General features: G+C 33.8%; 3 protein-coding genes across 3 annotated transcripts in view; 2 read left to right on the top strand and 1 right to left on the bottom strand.

Annotated features, from left to right (window-relative positions):
- Positions 1-1,208: 1,208 nt before the first annotated feature.
- LOC145329940 (uncharacterized) lies at positions 1,209-16,001 on the bottom strand. The gene is made up of 8 exons (XM_080174419.1): positions 15,868-16,001; positions 13,053-13,409; positions 8,521-8,570; positions 5,433-5,525; positions 4,923-4,984; positions 3,945-4,066; positions 2,182-2,265; positions 1,209-1,779 (listed from the first exon to the last, which is right to left on the bottom strand). Exons 1-8 carry the CDS (start codon positions 15,877-15,879, stop codon positions 1,666-1,668), a joined length of 894 nt encoding a protein of 297 aa, XP_080030545.1. The 5' UTR covers positions 15,880-16,001; the 3' UTR covers positions 1,209-1,665.
- A 6,843-nt stretch (positions 16,002-22,844) lies between these two features.
- LOC145329935 (uncharacterized) overlaps positions 22,845-24,153 on the top strand; it is a 151,025-nt gene continuing 149,716 nt past the window's right edge. The window contains exon 1 of the mRNA XM_080174415.1: positions 22,845-22,868. The gene's annotated coding sequence lies outside the window, so the exon portion shown is untranslated. The remainder of the gene's footprint in view (positions 22,869-24,153) is intronic.
- LOC145329937 (nucleoporin NUP35-like) lies at positions 22,863-23,952 on the top strand. Its single transcript, XM_080174418.1, has one exon. The coding sequence runs from the start codon at positions 22,998-23,000 to the stop codon at positions 23,817-23,819; it is 822 nt and encodes a 273-aa protein (XP_080030544.1). The 5' UTR covers positions 22,863-22,997; the 3' UTR covers positions 23,820-23,952.

Here is a 24,153-nt window from a genome sequence, read left to right as displayed (position 1 = left end):
TTAAAAAGTAGAAGAAAAACACAAACAAATTTAGCAGCCGAGAAAATGACGTTTTTCCTTAGCGTAGCTGACAGACAGGCTATTGAAATTATAAAGTAGCTCCTCTCCTACGCCATTAGCTTCAAGGGTATTATATTCAGGGAGTAAGGGAGGGGACAATGGATCGAATATTCAATTTTTAGGAGTCTCAGACTTTGGGGACTGGCTTAAAGGGAATGTGCAAGAATTTAGCAGTTTCTGACTGAGTTTGGGGACTTGCGCATAGAATGCCGCTACTCGTTATGTATGTTTTGAATATTGCAGACGGGGAGAAGGGATAATGGAAGTGGGGGGAAGGGAAATAAACACTCGTTGTGTTAGTTTGGAATGTAGCAGACGGGGAGAAGGGAGAAGGGAAGTGGGGGGAAGGGAAATAAACACTCGTTGTGTTAGTTTGGAATGTAGCAGATGGGGAGAAGGGAGAAGGGAGGTGGGGGCAAGGGGCAAGGGGCAAGGGAAATAAACAGAATAAAAAGGGGCAGTCATATTCTTGCAAGCAGCTGGACGGGCCCAATAATCTTTTAATATAAAAATCACACCAAAAAACCTCAATATATTTCATCAAAAACAAGTTGTGATTTCACTTTACATGTCGCTATATAAATCTATTATTCAATTAACAAACCCTTTATAATTTCCTACAAATTTATTGGATTAAACTGGATTTCATGCCCTTTCTTTGATAACTCTTATATTGAATTAATTGCCCATTGTCCCCTCCCTTACTCCCTGTATTATATTACCAAATAAGCAGCTTTTCCGAAATGGAGGACACACACTTCTATTTTACTCTCTAGCTTTCCTAGATGCTAGTAGCGCAGCCTAATGTTGATGTAACATAACAAAACAGATTATAAATTGGGAATATATGCAGGGAGGGAGGTTACAATTGGCTGTTTATTACAATAGTCCTAAAAGTTTTATAATAACCTTTTTCTTATTCGTTGGCTTATCAACTTAGGGGCTTTTATTGAGTTATGATTATTTTGTTCAATTAGTTGAGTGTCAAAAAAGTTTCAACCATTAATTGCGATCTACAGAAGAGGTAATTTTATGTATCATCATTGGGGATGTTCATCAATTTATTGACCATTGTCTTATCTCTTTAGATCTCTGGTATGCATGTTCTGTCAAAGCGTTGCATAACCAAATAATAATAATAAAACACATTTTTGTTATAATTTATTTGAGACAAAATATCTTTATAAATAAATAATTTAATAAATAAATAAGCTTCTGACAACTTTAGTTTTAAATGCCCAAAAGTTTCATGAAATATAATACTGTTTTTTTTTAAATAATTGTAATAGCAGTGTTAAAATAGAAATACTACAAGCAATAATATCAATTTTAGAATAATATTTACTTCTTGGATATTTTTTGTTTCATAATTTATGTTATTGCAGAAACAAAATTTATAAAAATTGATATTATTTAAGCTTGTACATCTCTTAAAGAAATGAATTTTCATTAAATTCAGCGGGTTGTCTTAAAGATGAGGAAATAAATATATTTAATCATGCCCTTAAATTTTAAATTGTAAGTGTATGAAAAATGTATCTATTTCAATATCTTTAAGCTAATTTTAGATTACAAAAAAATCGCTGAATTTATTTTTGTAAAGTTTTAACCAAAGATACTGCCAAGAAATCCAAGAATTCCTCCGTTTCCTCCATTGTTTCCACCGGTACTACCGCCGTGTCCGCCATTTTGGCCGCCATAGCACTTCTTAACTGGTACCTGGAAACGATGTTTTATGATAGAAAGTATAAAGATATCAGTGACTTCTTGAATGGGAGGGGTTTAAGCTAGAAAGCCTACTCTAAGTCCAAAAGTAATCAGTATTATAACCAAAATCCTCACAGGAGCAAATCTTAATCGATTCAGCGATTACAAAGATCTTAAGGTTCCGACTGACGAACAGACATCGTTCTACTTTGTACATTATTCTACATTTGAAGTTTTTTAGTTTGAAGCAAAGGATCTCGGACATGGCTAGTTAGATTGAGATATGTTTTTTCTGTGAAGCCCCACATATATCTTAGGATGGATTTATGCTATTTTGTTTTCAATTTAGAGCCCAAAAATGCTAGGGTCGGAGGCTCTAATTAGTGTAGATTTGTTAAGGTCAAAGATTAATACCTGAACTGGAACTTTCACTGGAACCTGGACAGCCTCGTTGTGGCAGGATTTCTGGGGCACATTGTGACACTTCTGGTGAGGAATCTGGATACACAGGTAGATAGTTAGATAGTTAAAAAGAAAATAGATAGAAAAAAAGATAGTAAGAAAAATAGATAGAAGGATAGACAGATAAATCAATCCCCTCCCTCCCCATTTTCTTAAGTACTTATTAAGGGTTGTTGACAAAGGAGTGCCAAACTAACCCACGCGGTAGGGGCGTGATTTAAATATATATAGTACACAATTATTTAAACTTAATTTAGGGGGTTACATATAATTGCAACGTAGTTATAAGACTTTGGGTAGCAATAAAATGAGACGTTGGGTACACCTCTAACTGAAACGATTTTTGATTAGTCAACGGATCTAAATTTGTCTCGGACAGGATATAATTAAAAGCCTAAATCGGACAAGGAATAGCCGAAAACGATATTTTTATACTTAAAATTTAAAATATAGAGCTAAATGAGTGATTGCGTCTTTCTCTTTTTATCGACAGACGCACTTGGATATATTATTTTCATAATGAATGATATGTATTTCCGATTTTAACGTCAGCTCATGTTTAAATTTGGTGAGCTATATTATTGAGTAGCGTTGTTAAGATTGGATGGAAGAATTTTGTAATGAAATCGAAAGTGGGGAAGGAGGATAAGGGATGGGGTAAACGGGTTATCAAAAAACCAAAATTTCTTGCCAGTGGAACAAATTCCACCCTTATTAAGACATATATGGGAATAACCGCTTTTATATTCATTTAGTTAAAACAAATAATGCCCCTTCCTAAGTACCTCACACATATTATAAACTAACTTTAATCCTATTTACCCTTGTGTATGAAACATTTTACAGATATATAGCATTTTGACAATGCATTTTCGGATACTTTAAGTGTTTTGCACAGGGCTCGGCAGTCTCAGCTGCATCTAGTTGTTCAATTAAATAGGTCCGGCGAATTTTAATCTAACTGCATCCTTGCCAAGCCTTATTTTTCAACAATTTATTTGAGCATGATAGTAGCAATTAAATGTACTGATGCCTAGCTCTGTTTTGTACCAAAGAAACAAAAATAACATATACTACAGTAATCAAAATGAACGGCTACCGAGGAAACAAAAAAATGTCACATACTCCAGTAATTAAAAAAAAACAATTCAAAGTAAATTTCATGCTGGTGTGATTTTAATAGTTTTGCAAGAAAATATATTTGTTCAAGAATTATAAATTCTCATTATTTTTGCAGTTTTTAGGAAAATGTCAAATTGGCATGCTTGTAATTTAATTTTTAACAAAGACAATTTTGTCAAAAAGTAGCGCAGCAATTACATGATACTTGAAACTGTATAGTATAAACTTAGTCGAATTTTAGAATCTAAAAAAGACGAAGCAAAACTGTAAAACAAGACTGTCTAAACTGAGTAGAAATTGTATAATCTGGACTAAATACAAACTAGATTTTTAAATGTGTAGATAGTATAAATTCTAGACTGTTTAGAAACTGTAGAGTCTAGAATAGACTGCTTTAGATTTAAAAGTCTAGACTTTGTAAATAAAACTGTATAGTCAATACTTTGTAGAAACTGTAGAATCTAGACTAAGTAGATTTTATAGAATCTAGACTAAGTAGATACTATAAAGTCTTGACTGAGAAAAAATCATGAATATCTATTTCTTTCTACTATACAACATATAAAAAAGGGGAATGCCAGCAGACGTGTTACCTGTTTGTAAGACTTCTCAGGAACTTGGTGGCACTGTTGGTGGGGCTTCTGGTGACACTCTTTCTCTGTCACGGTCTTGGGGTGCTGTCCACATACCTGCTCCTTGCTACACTTAGGCTGACCTACACAGTACAGTTATAGTTGTGAAGTGTATCCACATACCTGCTCCTAGCTACACTTAGGCTGACCTACACAGTATAGTTATAGTTGTGAAATATATCCACATACCTGCTCCTAGCTACACTTAGGCTGACCTAGACAGTATAGTTATAGTTGTGAAGTGTATCCACATACCTGCTCCTAGCTACACTTAGGCTGACCTTCACAGTATAGTTATAGTTGTGGAGTGTATCCACCTACCTGCTCCTAGCTACACTTAGGCTGACCTACACAGTATAATTATAGTTGTGAAGTGTATCCACATACCTGCTCCTAGCTACACTTAGGCTGACCTACACAGTATAATTATAGTTGTGGAGTGTATCCACATACCTGCTCCTAGCTACACTTAGGCTGACCTACACAGTATAGTTATAGTTGTGGAGTGTATCCACATACCTGCTCCTAGCTACACTTAGGCTGACCTACACAGTATAGTTATAGTTGTGAAGTGTATCCACATACCTGCTCCTTGCTACACTTAGGCTGACCTACACAGTATAATTATAGTTGTGGAGTGTATCCACATACCTGCTCCTAGCTACACTTAGGCTGACCTACACAGTATAATTATAGTTGTGAAGTGTATCCACATACCTGCTCCTAGCTACACTTAGGCTGACCTACACAGTATAATTATAGTTGTGGAGTGTATCCACATACCTGCTCCTAGCTACACTTAGGATGACCTACACAGTATAGTTATAGTTGTGGAGTGTATCCACCTACCTGCTCCTAGCTACACCTAGGCTGACCTAATAGAAATAGAACCATCCCTCCCCCCCCCCATATCCCCCAAACCTACAAAATGATAATAACCTGTATAATAATCAATTCCATGGCATTTATCTTCATAATGGCACTTCTTCTCATAAACAGTTCTGAAATAATAATCATTTATTCCCCTGGTTTCATAGTAATTTGGATTTGAGGCGAAAGTTGGCCAAAAAGATAAATAGCAGCCAAAAAGTTAATGTAGTGTTAAAGATCCCAGTGCAATCCCCCCTTCCCCCCTAAAAAAATCTCCAAGGTATAATCCATCTTTGTAGAACACACATATAATCATTAGGAATATAAAGGAAAAACAATGGACAATAAATTGATGTACAACTCCAATGTTAATAAACAAATTTACCCCTTCTGTAGATTACAATTAGTGGTTAAAACGTTTTGACACTCAACCTAATAAACCAACAAATAAAAATTCATTAATGTCCTCAAAGTTGTTAAGCCAACGAATAAGAAATGTCATTATAAAACTTTGAAACCTACTGTAATAAACAGCCCATTGTCCCCTCTCTCTCTCTGTCTATATAATGATGTACTTACTTGTACTTGGGAGTACACTCAGTCTTGTATGCTGTTTCACACTTCTGCACGTAATGAACTTGTTCCACGGTTTTGTATGAAGTTTCACACTCCCTGTAGTACAACAATAGTTACTTATTGCATCGCATTAAACAGCTTTCTGCGGATATCAAAATGTTCAATTATAAGATTAAAACCAGTTTTGTTTTCTCTAGATGCCGAAGGCACGGGCTACCAAAACTGGTTTTAATATTATGATTGCACATTTTCTTGTTTGTAGAAATTTGTATCTAATACGATAATATACATTATTTTTCAGTGTGGGTGGCCGAAAACAGGATATTAATCGGTCTCATAGAAATACTGGAAAATGTTATTTTCAGTTTATTTTGAAAGGAAAAATGAATAGGATGAATGAAGGATGACAACATCCATAAGAAACAGAGCACAGAACAAATTATGAATAACAAACAGACAGGGTAAGTTATAGAACAAATGTTCAGTGGTCAATACAAAAAGTGGATGAAGAAGAAATAGAGAGAATGATATAATAAATAAGCAAAGACCATTATGAATAAATTAATTTGTCTATTGGACAGTCAGAACAATAGACTTATGAATTAATAAACACGCGGACAGGCATACAGACATGAACACAAAGAAAGAAAACAAAAGAACGCATGTAAAAACCGGTGCACAGCAATAGTCAAAACAACATACAGTCAGATAGACAGACAGACATTTATTACAGAGAAGCTGCGCTACTAACTAAAGAGTACCATAATAAAGAAGTTTGAAACCTAATTGAAATTACAAATTATTCGTCTGGACTTTTAATTAATCTTTAATTATTACTTTAACACGATATAATTTTAGTATTGAAGCTACTATAAAACTAGCCAGTCCGTTTGAGCTAGTTCCATGTTACTTTAAGAACCAACAAATATTTTTAAATCTTTTCTGAACATATTAAAATAAAAGAGGTATTTTATTTTTCTATTTGCATCAAAGGATCTCGCATATCACTGAACCGATTGGGTTTTTCTTTGCAGCGATGCTTCTTCTTATAGCTACTGAGTTGGATTATATCCATATTGGGGGAGGGTACAAAATACTACCCATGAAAAAAATTCATCCACACCCTTTTTCCCGAAAATTTAAATTAAATATTAAACCCTCCCATTTTATTTAGGTGCCCATAGAAAACTTTTAGGAGCGCAGCCGTTAGTTGAAAAAAAGTAAAACGCGATAAGTATTCATAGGTTTATGCGATTAAAAATTACTTTTGAAAAGTTAGCCGCCTCAATGTGACATTTAGATTATCTGGAGTGCAAAAAATTCACGCGTAGGCATAAGCGCAGGGATCTTAAGGGATAAGACAATGGATAATAGATTAATTTAAATCCCCATCGAAATAATAAAATATTTAAGGCAACGAATGATAGAACGTGTTTATAAAACTTTGGGTACCAGTATAATTTACGGTCAAATGTCGTTCCCTCCATCCCTGCATTGGCGTAGGTTATTTATACAGTTTGTTATTTTAAACAAGGTCAGTTAATATTCATAAGTAGCACAGCAACAATAACATTACAAAATTTTCAAAGAAACATTTACAAGCTCTTGTGAAAGAGAAATTTGGCGGGCTGGAAAGGTTTGATTAAGATGTGCCCCCCCCCCCCCCCCCGGAAAAGAATAAAATTAGAAAACTCAACAGGTTTTTTCTTAAAAAGAGAACCAATCGGTATTATAGTTTTTGCTCACCGTGTATCTTAAAACCATACCAAGACTCAATCGGTTAGTAGTTAAGAAAATTTTAACTACAGACAAAAAAAAACTACTACTTTATATAATAGGACATAAGATTAAACATTCAGACTTACAGCTTGACAAATGCACAGACATACTTAAAGACATACAAATAGCTGAACAGAAAGTAGGTATGCATTCAGACAGATGAACAGACAGACAAACAAACATACAAAAAGCTACAGACATACAAACATACAAAAAGCTAGACAAAAGGAAAGGCAGACATACAGATAGCTAGACTTAGGAAGGGTCATACATGCAGACAACTTGACGGACGTACAGACAAACAACAGACAGATGGACAGGCAGACTATCATACACACAGACATTATATTAAAATGCATTTGACAAAGATAAAGGTCAAAATTGTTGCGACGTCAATAAATTTCAAAACTTGTTATAAAATTAAATGCATAATTGTTTTTTTTCGTATTCATTCGAATCCGGTGGATAGGAACCGGTTCTCATCCATACGAAAAAACTATGTCTAGCATCGTATTATATCCAGCTTTCTACGAATATAGAAATGTACAATCATAAGATTAAAACCAGTTTTTTTAGCCGGTGCCTTCGGCACCCCGGGGATAAAAAAACTAGTTTTAATCTCATAATTGTACTTTCTATATCCGCGGAAAGCCGTTTATAATACGATGCGAGAAATAACTATTCTCGTATTCATTCGAATCCGGTGGTTAGGAACCGGTTCTCATCCATACGAAAAAACTATGTCTAGCATCGTATTATATCCAGTTTTCTACGAATATAGAAATGTACAATCATAAGATTAATCTTATAATTGTACATTCTATATCCGCGGAAAGCCGTTTATAATACGATACAAGAAATAACTAGTCCTTGTGATGTTAAGAATATGAGATAAGGTGCAGTTCACGCTAAAATGTTCCTGGTATCGATTATCTACAAAAAAAATCTATGCATGAACTTAAAAGGCTACTTGCGGACAAACGACTTGATGTATATATTATGTTTGCACAAAATTTTAAAATTAAAGAAGACCAACAAATACTCGGGAATACCCATTATTCAATTATACACAGTAATCTCGCAGCGCACATAAATGCGCGAAAAAAAAACTTATGTACAGTTTTCTTCAGTTGAGCTTTTCCTGGGCATCATTGGATCATTTCAGATTAATTATTGGGCTTCTCGTGCCGCATATTGGGATCTGCATTCAGCCGTCTGACAGTTAGCAGCCATCAAAGTTCATAAATTTTTCGAGATAATCGATCCCATGAATATTTTACCGTGAACTGCACTGCATCCAAAATGTACTTACTGTTTGTAGTGAACCTGGCACTTTTCTTGGTACTTAGTTTCATACGAGTGCTGAAAATATAGAAAAGTTAAATAATGAAACTTAAACTAATCAAAACTTTTTGTAGTTTGTAACTCCCCAGAAATCTTTAGGGATAAGACAATGGGCAATAAATTGGTATACATTTCCAATGAATACCATTGGTTGATAGTTTCGAAAATTGTAACCAACCAATCAAAATTCGAGAAAAGTACCCAAACTTTTGAAGCCAACGTGGTTATTCTGAGAATTTGATAAGAAATTAGATTTACCATCCATTGTCATATCCCTGATATAAAATACATAATTTATATTCTAGTATGGTTTCACAGACAATTGTCCGCGGAAACGAGATAAGAAGTATTGAAATCATTCTTCAATTTTTGGTCTCATTTTTTAGGGGATATTGGACTGTACTAAAAACTAGTACCCAAAGTTTTAAAGAAAGAACTATTTTCATTCCTTGGCTACAAAAAAAAACTTTGGTTTCTTTCACCTACTATCCTTATGAAAGTAATCAAAGATTGCATCTCTTGTTTTCAATAATCTAATACATATTTTATTTATTTGTCTTAAATTTTTTAAAAGGAGAGCCGTTTAAGAGATCATTAAGTATAGATACATGTTACGTTACATTAAAAATTTTAAGATGACCTATTACAATTTAAAAATAAGTAATTATGAACATGACTTCAACTAATTAACAAATTAGCAAAACAAAGAGTTATTTCATAGAAGTACTTTACTTTGAAAGCAAAGCTTTCTGATATTAACCGTTTGTCTGTCTCGTTTGTAATTAAAGGCTTGTAAGACTCATCCAATCTCTTTCAAACTTTATTTTATAATAAAACCGAAGCAGTGAATTTTAAAATAGGATCAAAATGTCATTTTTAGTGGTTTATTAATATTCCCTAATACATTAAGAACACATTAAAAGCTTCACTGTAAAGGTAAAATATACCCATCGGTTCGAAGAGATCTTTTGGAACAGACATACATTCTGTTACTTTTGAATAATAATGATGATGTTAGCTCGGAGTGTCATGTGTGACGTCATAAAAATAAGTCCTAATCCATCTCGTTTTTAGGGGTTTCCTTTCTCACTTTTCCTCTCATCCTTCCATTTAAACGTATCTTTGTGACGTCACAAATGACACTTTCCGTATCTCCTGTTAGCTCTACTTATATATAGAAAAAAATTTGTACTTGTTTTACTACAAAGCTCGTATAAATTTGAACTCGATAAAAAGTATATCTAGCCAGTCATGCTAAGTTCAAAATGACTTCGCACTTTGAAACAAGACTCTGTTTTGTCAATACTAAAAATAATGAAAAATAATTTAATAGGCAATAAAGGATAAGCTGTACTTTTGTAATTAAGCTTTATTCCTTTATTTATTTGTTTGGAAGCAAAGCTTTTATATGAGCGCCACTATACGTCCGTAAGGAATAGCTTTGATATTCAATATCTTTCTACCATTTGAAAACTTTGAAAGATGATTCTTGTAATAATTAGGTATAAATCTGAAAGTGTAGCATCTCTAAATATCATTATTTTAAGAAGGATGACTTTGACACAAATTTTATACATAATAATCAGGGTTCGGAAGCCGCGCCTCAGCCGCGCATAAGCCTCAGTTTTAAACCTGCTTGTGAGCAGAAAAAGAAATTTCAGAAAGAAGGATTGTCTGCTAAAGAGCAGATTTCACTGAGCCTGAGCTTCCGAACCCTGATAATAATCTTTTCTTAAAGTATATTTGAATGGTGATTCTTGGAAGATTTTACATAATAATAGAAGCTAAGCATCTCTTTAATCAATTCTTCATATCATCCTCATGAAGAATTCTGTATTAAAGCATATTGCGAGCAATTGAAATTAAATTTAATTTAATCTTCCAAAAATATATTTTCTACAATTGGTAACACTCTATGAATTTAAATTTAGAATCGTTAGATAAAAATAGTCAGCCATATTTAAAGTACTTTATTTTGAAGCATAAAATTCAGATTTTAACATCCAAATGAAATAAAATCAATTCTATTTTGAAACAAATATTGAAATATATCAATTTTTGAAAAGTTTAAAAAATTTTTGTTAAAGAATTAAATAATTGATTTCTTATGAATGATTAAACCAAATTAATATAATTTTGACAAAATTGTTTTTGATTAAATAAGTTTTATTATAAAACAGCTACAATTGATTTTTAAAAGGTCGAAATAGAATTATCCTATGAATTTTAAACCTTCTTTTGAAAAGATATCAACTTCAACAAATCATAATTAAACTAAGAAATCCCGGTGGTTTCACACAAACCCTTAAACCCTTCCTTTCAGGGGCGTCCATGCTTTTTATTTTGGGGGGGGTATTTACCCTCCAAAATTGTTTGGGGGGGGGGGGTAAATACCCCCTCCTAAATGGTTGGGGGTGCCTACGGCACCCCCAGGGTAGGGGTAAATTTTAAATGGGGGGGGGGGGTAATCGCCCCATTACCCCCCCCTTGGACGCCTATGCTTCCTTTTTTTTGAAAAATAATTAGAAAGGTTGTAGTAGTTTTTTCATGCAATGGCCTTAGACCTGCGGAGTCTATAACAGTTGTGGCCTAACCCTCCGAGACTACTTAAGTGCATTACAAAAAATAACCTTTCTCAATCTAATCTGACCATATAGTAATAAACAAACCATCGCAAACTACCCCCATTTAGTTTAACTGTATTTCAAAAGTAAGCAAGGGTGTTTATCAATGCTCAAGATAAAATTTAATGTTATGTATCTACGGAATGGAAGACACACTTTAAAATTATTGAACTTAAAAAGGCGGGATAATTACATTATTTGGTCGGATGACTTGAAACATTGGTCAACTGTATCTATCTATCTATATACATTTATAGTTTTAGTAGCGCAGCTTCTCTATAGTAAGGGTATCATCATATTCATACGGTATGTTTTCTTACTTATGCTCATCTATCCTACATTTTATTTTGTTCGTCTTACCGTCTGACTAAAATACTTTTACCATTTACTCTATAACAATACTAGATAGTTCTCTAAAATTAAATCTGTCTGTCTGTTCGACTGTCTTTTTTATGTAGATTGTTTTAAGGGAGCTTAAACATAGGAACAGGGAAGACAACATCCATAAGTAGTGTAGCACAAAAATAGGAAAAATTTAAAATACAGCTGTTTAGTGGTCATAAATCAAGAATATATTTTTTGGAAAAAGACTATGAAACATCTATAACTAGTTTTTTTATGATTTTATGTTTATAGGCACATGTAATCTTTATATATAAAATCAGCCGTGTATCTTGAGTAGCAGCCGTTAAATTTTTTTTCTTAATTACTGACGGATAGACAGACAAAGTGAATTATAGAGTAGCTTCTTTATCAACTAGGTGCAAATAAGGTAAATATAATACGATGCTACAGTTTCAAAGTCCTTAGGAACAAATAAAAAGTAGCAATGACTATGTATAAAAAAAAATAAAATGGTTAGTCTTCAATTCCGCCACAATATGTATCACAATAACATGTCATCAGAATCGCACATTATTACTACAGCACAAACTAACCCTTTTCCTCTATTTCATTGTTATCATAAAACACTCCCATCTACTGTTGCTTTACAATGAATCTTCTCATAGGTCCCGGGAAGGTTTATAACTATTTTGAGGGAGGGTACCACCACCCTCACAAGAGAATTATTTTTTTTTCTAAACTAAAATTGAAAATGTGGGGTTGAATCCAAGCCTCCACGTTCTCAAGTACCCATAGAGGCCTCTAGGGGCGTAGCCGCTAGTATATCATATTCTTTTGTAATAATTTTAGATCTTAATATGCGGCATTGGGGATTCACAATAATATTGCCCTGTTAAAATATGAAACTCATGTTATCCTAAATATAATATTAAAGTATGACAATATATCTATCAATCAAGTACAGCCTCAATTCTGTATACTTTTAACTGTTTCCCTAAAAGTCATTTCGTATGACGGAAAACAAATAAAGTTCAAGCTAAAAAAGTTTTTAAAAAACTTTTGAGTGAGATTGTAGATTAAAATTTTTAAATCAAAAAATATATTTTTTTTTTTAATTCAACTTATATTTTTTAAACATTTGAATTTCTATCAATTAGGTTCATTAAAAAATAAATTTAGAATTTATGATCTATAGAAACAATTTGTATAGCAACAAACTTGCACTGAAAAAAAAGTATTAAAGAATAAAGTATTTTTGTGTTAAATTTACATTAATCTACGAAAAAAAAACTTTTTTCAGTATGGCTTCGCAACTGATTAATATCCGCTGGACTATAAACAGTTCTCAGACATACTGAAAAATCATGTCTTGTATATCATCGTATTACAGACAATTTTCTACGAAAAAAAAAATAATAAATTTATAGCCTGGCTAACAAAACTGATTTCAATCTTATAAATTTAAATATCCGCGGAAAGCTGTCTATATGACGAAGCGATAAATTACTATTTAAAAAAAAAGATTTTTTACCTGATATTCAGTTTTGTACTCGGTATGGCATTTGGGCTTGTAAGAGGGCTTGTAGGAGGGGGCATGGGGCTCGTGATAGGCTGGGGCAGGGGCATGGTAAGAGGGGGCAGGCTCATGGTAAGCGGGGGCAGGCTCATGGTAAGCGGGGGCAGGAGCGTGATAGGAGGGGGCGGGCTCGTGATAAGAAGGGGCGGGAATTTCATAGAGAGCAGAAGCAGCTGGTGCTCCGTAGGTGTCTGTGTGATGGGCGGGGGCAGGGGCGTGGGCATGCGCGTCATGTCCACCTCCGCCATGCCCGTGGTCATGGTGGTGACCGCCATCTCCCAGGCAAACAGCTACCAGCAACGAGAAGACTACCTGCAAGAAAAAGATAGTTAAAATCTCACAGCACAAAAAGACAGTTTCAGTTTGACAGAAAATTAATTATTATGAAAGAGCAGAATGTTTGTCACTCCTTCTTTTCCTAAAACATCTGAATAAATAACTTATAACAAGAGTGGATTAAAGTTTTTATTCTTTAATGTAAAACGTGCGATAGTGTTAGGGTGATATTTCTTTACTACTCTCCCTACATTTTAAGCATGGGTGTAGCCGCTAGTGTTACTACTCTTTATTTAGGTCAGTACGTCCACTTTACATTAAAAAATCTTACTAATTTATGAACTAAAATGTTGGAATCATGGAAAGAAAACGAAGTAGCGGGTTTCGTCATATTTTAACAGAGCTTTCGATTATTTTAGGTTAGGTAATTAATGTTATGCTTGCCCCGCAGGGCCTGGAAATAGGAGAAAAGCTGCTGTAAAAATACGAAAACCCGCAACTTCGTTTTCTTTCCATTTATCCCAATGTTCTATTGGTGTACTGTGCTAAGTTTTATGCTATTTAAATTCTGATTAAACCACGTTTACATAAAGACATTCCCCACTCGTAAACACCTTACTATAAGCCCCGGATATGAAAATGATCTAATAACTGTGTCATTTTGACGATGCTGTGAGTATTGGTGCAAAAAATATGACGTAACAAAAAAAATTAGCCAATGAGAGGCCGTTATTGACCAATGGTAAAATCTATAGTGGACTCTCATTGGCTAATTTTTTTGTTACGTCATATTTTTTGCACCAATACTCACAGCATCATTTTGACGATTATTGTCTTAAATAATATTCTTAAAATACATTTTCAAAAAAAAATATAATTCACTTCAATGGTTTTTTTTTAAAAAACATTTTGAAGAAAAACTAAATTTAAATAAAATGTGCACTTGTATCCATAATGAGCGCAGCTAATAAAAGCAAAAATTTTAACAAAAGTAAATAATAATAACTTTTAGATTTAAAAGGTATAACTAATCAATCTATTTAATTAGATAGCATCTAGGGAAAGGGAGGGCCTTAAAACATACCAAGGCGAAACTAAATTGGAATAAACCCATTACGGGACCTATGTGAAGATTCCCTAAAATGGAGAACTCAATCATTTCTGTAGGTATTGAAAAAAATTACTAAGAAAGAAAATGTTAGAGGCAAAAAAGTATTTTCTCCGTTGCTACATCCTATTATATAAAGCAGTAAGCTTTTTTTGTCTGTAGCGAAGGATCTCGCTAACCGCTGAACCGATATGGTTCTCCTTTAGTGTGAAACTTCTTATAGGTCCCAGGGTGGTTTTAGGCTGTTTAATTTTTATAAAAAAGTTTTAGGTTATTTTTCTTCACTTTCATGTCCCTTCTAATATCCCTAGATACTAGGGACGTAGCCGCCAGTAACAGTATAAAGAATTAGTAATCTTAAAAAATATTGACTGACAAAACGTATTGAAAAGCAGCTGTGCTCTTAAAATTTTCTACAATGTGCTCTTAAAATTTCCTACAATGTGCTCTTAAAATTTCCTACAATATTAGCCGAAAACGATGATAAAAACAAGCTTAAAACCTCATAAATGATCGTTAGAGAACAGATCAAAATATTCCACAAATAGAAGTTCTTTATAATGTCTACGAAAAAATGACGTCATACAATACAAACATGCCAATGACAGGCCAGTACACAATTTATTAAAAACTAATGGTCATGAAGGCACAAAAAACAGGGGAACATTTGTCGTCAATTCAGATTGCTGATATGGACCTCATTTATTTGTCAATTAGTTTAGCATGAAGATTTCACTTTATCAGAGTACATAAACTTCCAAATAATTATGCAATGATTTCTCGGACGTATTTGAACGGAGTAATTCTAACTATAGTGTAGCTGGAAAACAGTAAAAGTGTCTGACTATGACGTCAGAAAAAATTAACAATGAACCAATGAGAAGCCAGTATTCACAATGGTAAAATATATAGCGGCCTCTCATTGGTTAATTGTTAATTTTTTCTGACGTCATAGTCAGACACTTTTACTGTTTTCTGTAGCTGCTCTACAATGCAATGGTTACGAAATCCATAAAAGCAAAGCTCGAATCAAAAGATAGTCAGACAAACGGATATAAACAGAACAAACATAAATTCTGTAGAAATTTACCGAAAAATTGATTATGTACAGAATGCTCAATTGATTTTGTTTCTAACTGTCTTAGGAATAGAATGGGATGATATTTTCACACAAATATAAATTTAGATAAGTTTAAACTAGATAAGCAGACTCTCTGGTAATGATTATAGACTTGCTACGTTTTCTAAATTGTATCAAACTACTACAGGAATGATTAAAAATTTGACATCGATAGGACAATTCTAACATGTCTTAATTAACAGACGTAGGTTTTTTCCATCCCAAATGTAGAAAAGCTTCGCCTGTAAAAACCGCGCATAACCTACCAATTTTTGCATTTTGTGATTTTGTATATATGTGTGTGTGATTAAAAGTCTCGCGGTGTGGTGTTGTTACCGCGCACGTATTATGCACTGCACTGATACAATATACGCTCACACCACCCATATTTATAACCAAGGCGCACCAATTACGGACATCGTTGCTTCGTACAATAGTAAAACTACAACATGTTCAAATTATTTATTACTAGCGGCAGCGCCCCTAGGGACACAATAACACCGTGGAAATAGGTCATTTAAAAAAAAAAAAAAAAATTGGGGGGGGAGGGTATTTAAATATTTTAAAAAGAAAAATTTTGCTAAATATTAAAAAACAGATCCAAAAGAAAAAAAAAATTTTGACGGGGGGATATCTTGTCTGAGCTTTTTCTCATTGAAAGAAAGGTAGGGAGTGTAACCTACCAACAAATAGTCTTAAACCTGCCAAGGACTAATTCTAATGACTAATAAAAAAATTTGGGTAAATAGTGACATAGAGACAGATATAGAATACTTTAATATAAAATTATTTATGATTTTTACCTGTTTTTGTAATGAATAGTAGATTTATTTCCAATATAATTTTAAAAAAAGACAATAAAATAATGTACGATAAAATAAGCATAGGTATATTTATAATAAAATAATTTCATATTTGTGTTGCTTCTGTATTTACATTGGCAGCTAAGATGTAAAATCAAATCTACTTGCTGCTTTTCTTATTGAATTGTCTGTATTGAACTTTGAATTCGGATCAAGTGTAGTTCAAGGTAAAATGTTCTTGGAATCGATGATCTACAAAAATCAATGAATCTTAAAGGTTGCTGGCGGACAAACGGCTGAACCTATATATTATGTTATCACAAAATTGTAACAGACACATTCTAAGGGCTACAAAGACACACAGAAAACTGTCCCGAATTTGTATTAATTTTGAGGAACAAGACTCCAGTGACGTCATATTTTTTTTCCCGAAAAAGGGAAGGGGGGAAGAAAATCTCTTCAAAAGACATGGGGAAAACCTCCTTTTCTCCCATCTCTTTTTTCTTCCCCCCTTCCCTTTTTTTTCTTTCCCCCTTCCCTTTTTCGGGAAAGAAAAATATGACGTAACTGGAGTCTTGTTCCTCAAAATTAATACAAATTCGGGACAGTTTTCTGTGTGTCGCTACAAATAATCGGAAATAGCCATTACCCAATAATTTGCATAGTTATCTAGCAGTGCACATAAATGCGCGAAATACATTTATTACACGCGTGTTTTCTTCAGTCAAGCTTTCCCTTTGCTCTTTGGATCTTGGCTATTTGGAGGCCTTCTCATGCAGCTCATAACGATGTGCAGGAATATCCGTTACGTTTAGCCAGTTAGCCCTTAAAGATTAAAGATTTATTGAAATAATCGTTCCTATAAATATTTGGTAATATCCTCTTAGAATTTTTTTTCAATTTTGAAAATTTGAGCACCCCCCCCCCCCCCCCCTCCCCATATAACTCTATGAACTCTGGCCGCAAGGCTCGGCTCCCTAGCCTGACTAGCCGCAGCGCTGGGCCCCTTGTCTGCCTAGCCGCAGCGCTCGGCCCCCTTGCCTGCCTAGCCGCAGCGCTCGGCTCCCTAGCCTATAACCTAAACTAACCTATGATAGTTGTTCGTTGTCGGGGGGGTGGTTGCTCAAATTTTGAAAATTTAAGAAAAAAAATTCTAACGCGAAATATTTTAGCATGAACTGCACTAGATCCCTGAATTGGATTAACAAATATGTGTTTATTACGACCAATTAATCTTATATTGCCATTCACAATTAAATTTTCTTCAGGCTAAATAGACTATTTATAGGTGTGTGTTTGTTTGTCCAGTAGAATCCTATAAATGGCCGTGTTGCTTAGTCTATGAATATTCAGGGAATCTTTGTATGAGTCCTAGGCAGAATATTGACTGTTTAGCAGATCAGGGACATAAATTTTATTACTTTTATTTTATAGGGGTTTAAGGGCGAAACCGCTAGATCAATCTAATTATACCATAAAATACACTATCTTTATTCATTTACAGCTTAAATGTTGATCATTTTTCAAATTGGCCTAAATACTTAGTTTTGTAATTACCAGTGGCTAGGACACTAGCCTTAGATTTTAGTTTCTAAATAAAACTTTTTGGGTATAGTCACCTTTCGTGGCAACGCATCTTAAGGGACAAAAATAAAGCTTTTCTAGAAAGAAAGGGAAATATATTTAGCGGGATCTTTACGGACAAACCTATAAAATCCTAATTTGTATGATAGGGTATACAATAAAATTCTGCACGATACTAAAAATTCATAATGGTACCATTGCACCTGTTTTGGGCCAAGGCATTCCCCTTACTCTAACAATAAATGTTCCTAGTACAAAGCAAAAGTCCCTTCTTGAACTCGATAAGACGTATATAAGTTATCAAGTACGCAAATTCTGCGAGTTTTTAGTAGCGAAGCTACTCTATAATTAGTAGCGAAGCTACTCTATAATTCACAATGTCCGTCCGTCCGTCCGTCTGTCCGTCTGTCCGTCCGTCTGTCCGTCCGTCTGTCCGTAATTAATGAATTGGGGGAAACGTGATTTTCTCGGCTCCTATAAAAGATAGAGAGCTGAAATTTTTTGACAACATTCCCATTATTAAGGAGCACAATTAACTATAAAACATCAATGGCGGTCGGACTGCTTTTTAGCAGGTTTTAGGCTATTTTTTATATTTTCCAAATTTTCCCCATATCTTTGGTGTTTATGGTCCGATTTTCAAAATTTTTTCAGTTAAAGATATCAAAATTAAATTTCCCGTCATTTGAAGAAAACAACAATGACGGTCAGACTGCCTTTTTGCAGGTTTTTGGCTATTTTTATATTTTTCACATTTTTCCCCATATCTTTGGTGTTTATGGTCCGATTTTCGAAATTTTTTCAGTTAAAGATATCAAAATTAAATTTCCTGTCATTTGAAGAAAACAACAATGACTGTCAGACTGCCTTTTTGCAGGTTTTTGGCTATTTTTGTATTTATCACATTTTTACCCACATCTTTGGTGCTTATAGTCCAATTTTCAAAAATTTTTCAGTTAAAGATATTAACATTAAATTTCTGGTGTTTTAAGAAAAGAAACAATGGCGGCCAAACTGCCTTTTAGCAGGTTTTTGGCTATTTTTATATGTTTGATATATTTCCCCATATCTTTGGTATTTTTGGTCCAAATTAAAAACTTTTTTGCATTAACAGTTTCAAATTTTTTCCCCCATTGGTATGTGCATCTAGTATGTAATTTACTTTAACCATCTTCATCATACAAAATAAAACAAGGTTTCGTGTTTATTTTCTCCAATAAATCTATTCTTGATTTTAATAAATACACTTTAAATCTACTTCTACGTAATCCCATCCAAAATTTTTTGTGCTTCGCTACTTATGGATGTTGTCATCCTTGTTGTTTTACCCATTTAACCCATACTTTTATTTTTATATCGGTCACTCAGCTTTAGTTTTACTGACCACGACGAAATTCTTGACGCAAAAATGGATGTACAATAAACGTGGATGTTATGACAGGGGGAAAATTTCGTCATAGTTCTCGTTTATTGGTCAGCTTGTTCTTCCAGTTAGATAAGAGGGGATGGGGTTTATCGTTATGGAAGCCCACTGCGTTTTTCACTTTATTAAAAAAAAACATAAAAATCTGGTGTAAGATCCAGGTAATAATATATCCAATGACGCAAATATTCAGACTTGTCTTGCGTCGACGCATTAATTTGGGGTTGGTGTTGCTGTTGAATGACGCATTTGGGGAGAGGGTTAGAGCGTCGCGCGTCAGAGATAAAAGTCATACAGCAAGGGTGTCAGATGTATACATTTTTTACGTTCTTTCTTTATGTATTTGTTATCAAAAATCATTTTGTTGGAATTTTTTATAGGAAAGATATTCTACATATATTAATGTCGGTCCTATTATTATTGGTTTTAAACTTTGCGTAATGATTCATGAATCTGCTAGATACACTATATAAAAAGCATAGCAACTCTATAATATAACCAGAAAGTTTATATTATTTAAAAAATGATAAAACTTTTTAAATTACTATTTCCTTATTGAACCAGCATTTTTAAAAGCGAAGCTTTTCTATAATTAGGTTCGGTCCGTAGAAACTCTATACTCATTACCAGAATGTCCATACATCTATTTTAAAAAGTTCATTTTTAACATTTGAACAAAAAAAAATTATGATATATAATAATTCGATTGATCTGATTTTTGGAGTAACAATAAGGTACAATATTATGAGCGAAGCAACTCTATAATCAAGTTCTTAAAATGTCAGTATGTCCTTTGCAACGAATTTACGTATAATTTATTTCAAAACATATATCTTTATATTTTGTTCTTTTTATTCAGTTCTGACACTCTACAAAAGATAATGTTTGTCTGTCATACCGTTTCAGAGCTTTGCTTTTATGGGTGTTGTCATCCTTGTTTTAATAGAAACGTTTACAACACTTGATAATTGTTTTCAGGGGTTAGTGGATGATTGATTGATTGGTTTAGTAAGTTATGTGTGCAAACGTTTCAACCATTCATTGTAATATACAGGAGGGGTAATTTTCTGTTTCATCATTGGGGATGTATGTCAATTTATGGGCAATTGTCGTATCCCTTTAGATCCAAGGGGAAAGGTCAACCATAGAGATCCCTCAACCCCCCTCCCCCAAAACAGGTAAAGTAAATCTAAACAAAAAATTCTCAATGAATGTAAAAAGATTTACCTAACAAAAAGAAAAAAAGTTTGGTACAAAATATTTGCTGTAATATATTTCTAGGAATTAAATTCCAAAGGGAAATGTGAAAATTATGAAGGTTTGTAGGGAAGTTTTATAAAAAAAAATTTTTGTAATATCATCAAAAGTGGGGATTTTAGTAGCGAAGCTACTCTATAATTCACTTTGTTAGTCCATCCGTCTGTAACGTTATGGGGGAAATGGGATTTACTCAGCTCCTATAAAAATTAGAATGCTGAAACTTTGTGAAAACATTCCTTTCATTTTGAGCACAATTAACTATAAAACATCAATGGTGGTCGGACCGCTTTTAGGCTTTTTTTTTATATTTTTTACATTTTTCTCCATATCTTTGGTGTTTATGGTCGTTTAAAGAAAACAACCTTGACGGTCAGACAGCTTTTTTGCAGGATTTTGGCTATCTTTAAATTTTTCACGTATTTTTCCAAAATCTAGTGTATATGGTCCGATTTTCCAAATTTTTTAAGTTTAGGATATAAATTTTAAATTTTCTGTTGTTTTAAAAAACAACCAAGGTGGACAGACTGCCTTTTAGCAGGTTTTTGGCTATTTTTATATGTTTTACATATTTACCCATAGCTTTGGTGTTTTTGGGATGCTGTGAGTATTGGTGCAAAAAATATGACGTAAAAAAAAAATTTGCCAATGAGAGGCCGTTATTGACCAATGGTAAAATTTATAGTGGCCTCTCATTGGCTAATTTTTTTTGTTACGTCATATTTTTTGCACCAATACTCACAGCATCTGTTTTTGGTCCAATTTTCAAACTTTTTTGGGATATCAGTATCAAAATAATTTTTCCTTTTGTTATTAGCATCTTTTATATAATTTACTTTGACTGTTGTCATCGTACAAAATAAAACAAGGTTCCATGTTTATTTTCTCCAATAAATCTATTCTTGATTTTAATAAATACACTTTAAATCTACTACTAAGTTTTTCCATCCACGATTTTTTGGACGCCCCTGCACCCTAGTATTTACACAAAAATTCCACAAATAACATCAATAATTTATCACATACAAATTTGTTGTCAAAAAAGTTAAAAATCAACATATTTAAAATGGACGTACGGACATTCTCGTAATGATTATAGAGTTGCTACTCTTTCTAAATTTTACCTAACTACTGCAGGAATCATCATGCAAAGTTTGGAATCGATAGGAAAATTCTAACCTGTTTCAAATAAGCGCAAAGGGCTAACTGTCTGTGACGTACGGACGGACGGACCGACCTTAATTATAGAAAAGCTTCGTTTTGAAAAAGAAATCATTAAATCAATTACTAAAAAGATTAGATTGGGTAGTAAATTTACTCATATCTATCATTATACAACTTATACAACAAATAATTCGGTCAGCAGCAGAGCGGCAATGGCCACTTTTGCCCTCGGCGTTTTTTTACATTGCATGTCTCAGACATTACATATTTTACCGCCAGAAATGTACAATTTTAGCAAATTTTATCAACAAAAAATTTTGTAAAAAGACAAACAAAAACCTATATATTCAAAACCAGCGTAGCAATGGCAAGCTAACTAATAACAAGAAATGGACATTCTATTCAAGGATATTAAAGTATCAGACAAAAACATTCTGAAAAGTGAAACTATTGGTTAAAAAGTTTTGACACTGCTAGATGAAATAACAGTATCCAATATTTTTAAGCCAACGACTGAGAAAACTTTTGGTTCCCAGTTTAATTTACAGTCCAATAATGTGTCCTCTATCCTGATTCGAAACTCGCCAGGAGTATGAAAGTGACGCACTTACAGACCCTTACTAATAATAGGGGACATTAAACTTTAAATTTAATGGTACCCAAATTAATTTGTATTCTCTCTCTTATTCGTTGGGTTCATTTTTAAAATCTTGATTGGTGGATTCATGCTAGTAATCCAACTTTACAACTAATGATTTTAACATACAGCTACCAAAAAAGTTTAATAACTCTACAGAAAAAAAAATTTGTATTTTGTAGAATAGCTACGGCTCCAAATTGAGAGTAAAGTTATCTAAAGGGATCTAAAGGGATAAGACAATGGCCGATAAATTGATTTTCATCCCTAATGATGATACACCAAATTACCCCTTCTGTAGATTCAAATTAGTGGTTGAAGTGTTTGGACACTCATCTTAATGGACCAACTAATCTAAAACGACCAAGCTAATATTGCTTGATTCACTTCTACAAGAGAAATTATAAGGATGGAACCTATGAACCTTGGATCGCCTACCCATTCCAACTTTGGTAGTCCTGTAAGTCCCATGTCCCCTGGGAGTGGTGGAGGTGGACTGGGGGGTCAACAAGGATATCTGGTTATCTCATGGGAGATCCACTTTCTCCAGCCGCCCCTATCAATAGGCAAATTAGTTCTCCAAATAAAATCAACAGATCCCATAGTAATATGACCACTTCAGGCTTAACCAGTATACCAACAACTCCTTTGCCTTATCAAGCTTCAAGACAGCATAGCTTGTTTAAAGAAACTTTAAATACAAGTGGTCGGATGGGAAGATCAGAAAAGGCAGGCGGACCCCCAACTATAAACCTTATGTCAACTGTTAACACACCAAACTCTACTGTGAATTCACCTTATAGCAGATTAGAAACCTCGCACCTTGATAGTTCAGCAACTACGGCTGCGCGCATGCGTGAAGTAAATGCGCAAGAGGAAATGGATCCTTTAAGTGTTTGGGTGACTGTCTTTGGTTTTCCTCAGGCAGCAGCCAGCTTTATAGTGTCACAGTTGGCCGCTTGTGGAACTGTGTTGAGCCAATCTTTACCCACAAACGGAAACTGGATGCATCTTAGGTTTCAAACCAAGCTTCAGGCTAAAAAGGCTCTTAGTAAGAACGGCACAATCGTAGGTGGGACAATAATGATTGGAATAAGACCTTGTACTGATGAATCTGTCTTGGAACAGGGAAATACAACCTGTGGCAACGCAAGTTTATTGGATGCCAGCTGTAATGGATCCCAGATTGCCAACCTTTCTACTGGCTTCGGAACTCCAAGAACCATTCGCCCCTTGACCCAAGCATTCAAAGAAGCACAAGGAGAAAGCAAGGTTGTACCCGGTATCAACACACCAAACAAGAATGACGGTATTGTCAACAAAGCCCTGGAATATATGTTTGGATGGTAGTTTCAATCAGATTACGAACAACAGTAAAGATTCCGACCAATCTGATTCAAACTATCAACTCAGACATATAGAGAAAACTATCTGCCTATTTAAGTGTTTATTTGTTCCTATCTATTTTTTTAATAAATGTAATCATTTTCTTTAGTTGTATTCTAATCAATTTTAAAAAAAATAGCAACTTACATGTGATATTCTAAAATGAAGCATGGCATAAATATTACCTATATCAACTGATAATTTTTATTATTTTTTTTATTTGTAGAAGTGAATTCTTGTTTTATTGTAAAACTCTTTCAAATCTTTGTACATCTAGGATCGTAGAAATGATAAAAAA

This window comes from Acartia tonsa, chromosome 10 (assembly GCF_053477335.1).
Source record: "Acartia tonsa isolate MP-2025a chromosome 10, ASM5347733v1, whole genome shotgun sequence".
Taxonomy (NCBI): domain Eukaryota; kingdom Metazoa; phylum Arthropoda; class Copepoda; order Calanoida; family Acartiidae; genus Acartia; species Acartia tonsa.
The sequence above is the reverse complement of the archived record's forward strand: the minus strand, read 5'-3'. Positions and strand labels throughout refer to the sequence as shown.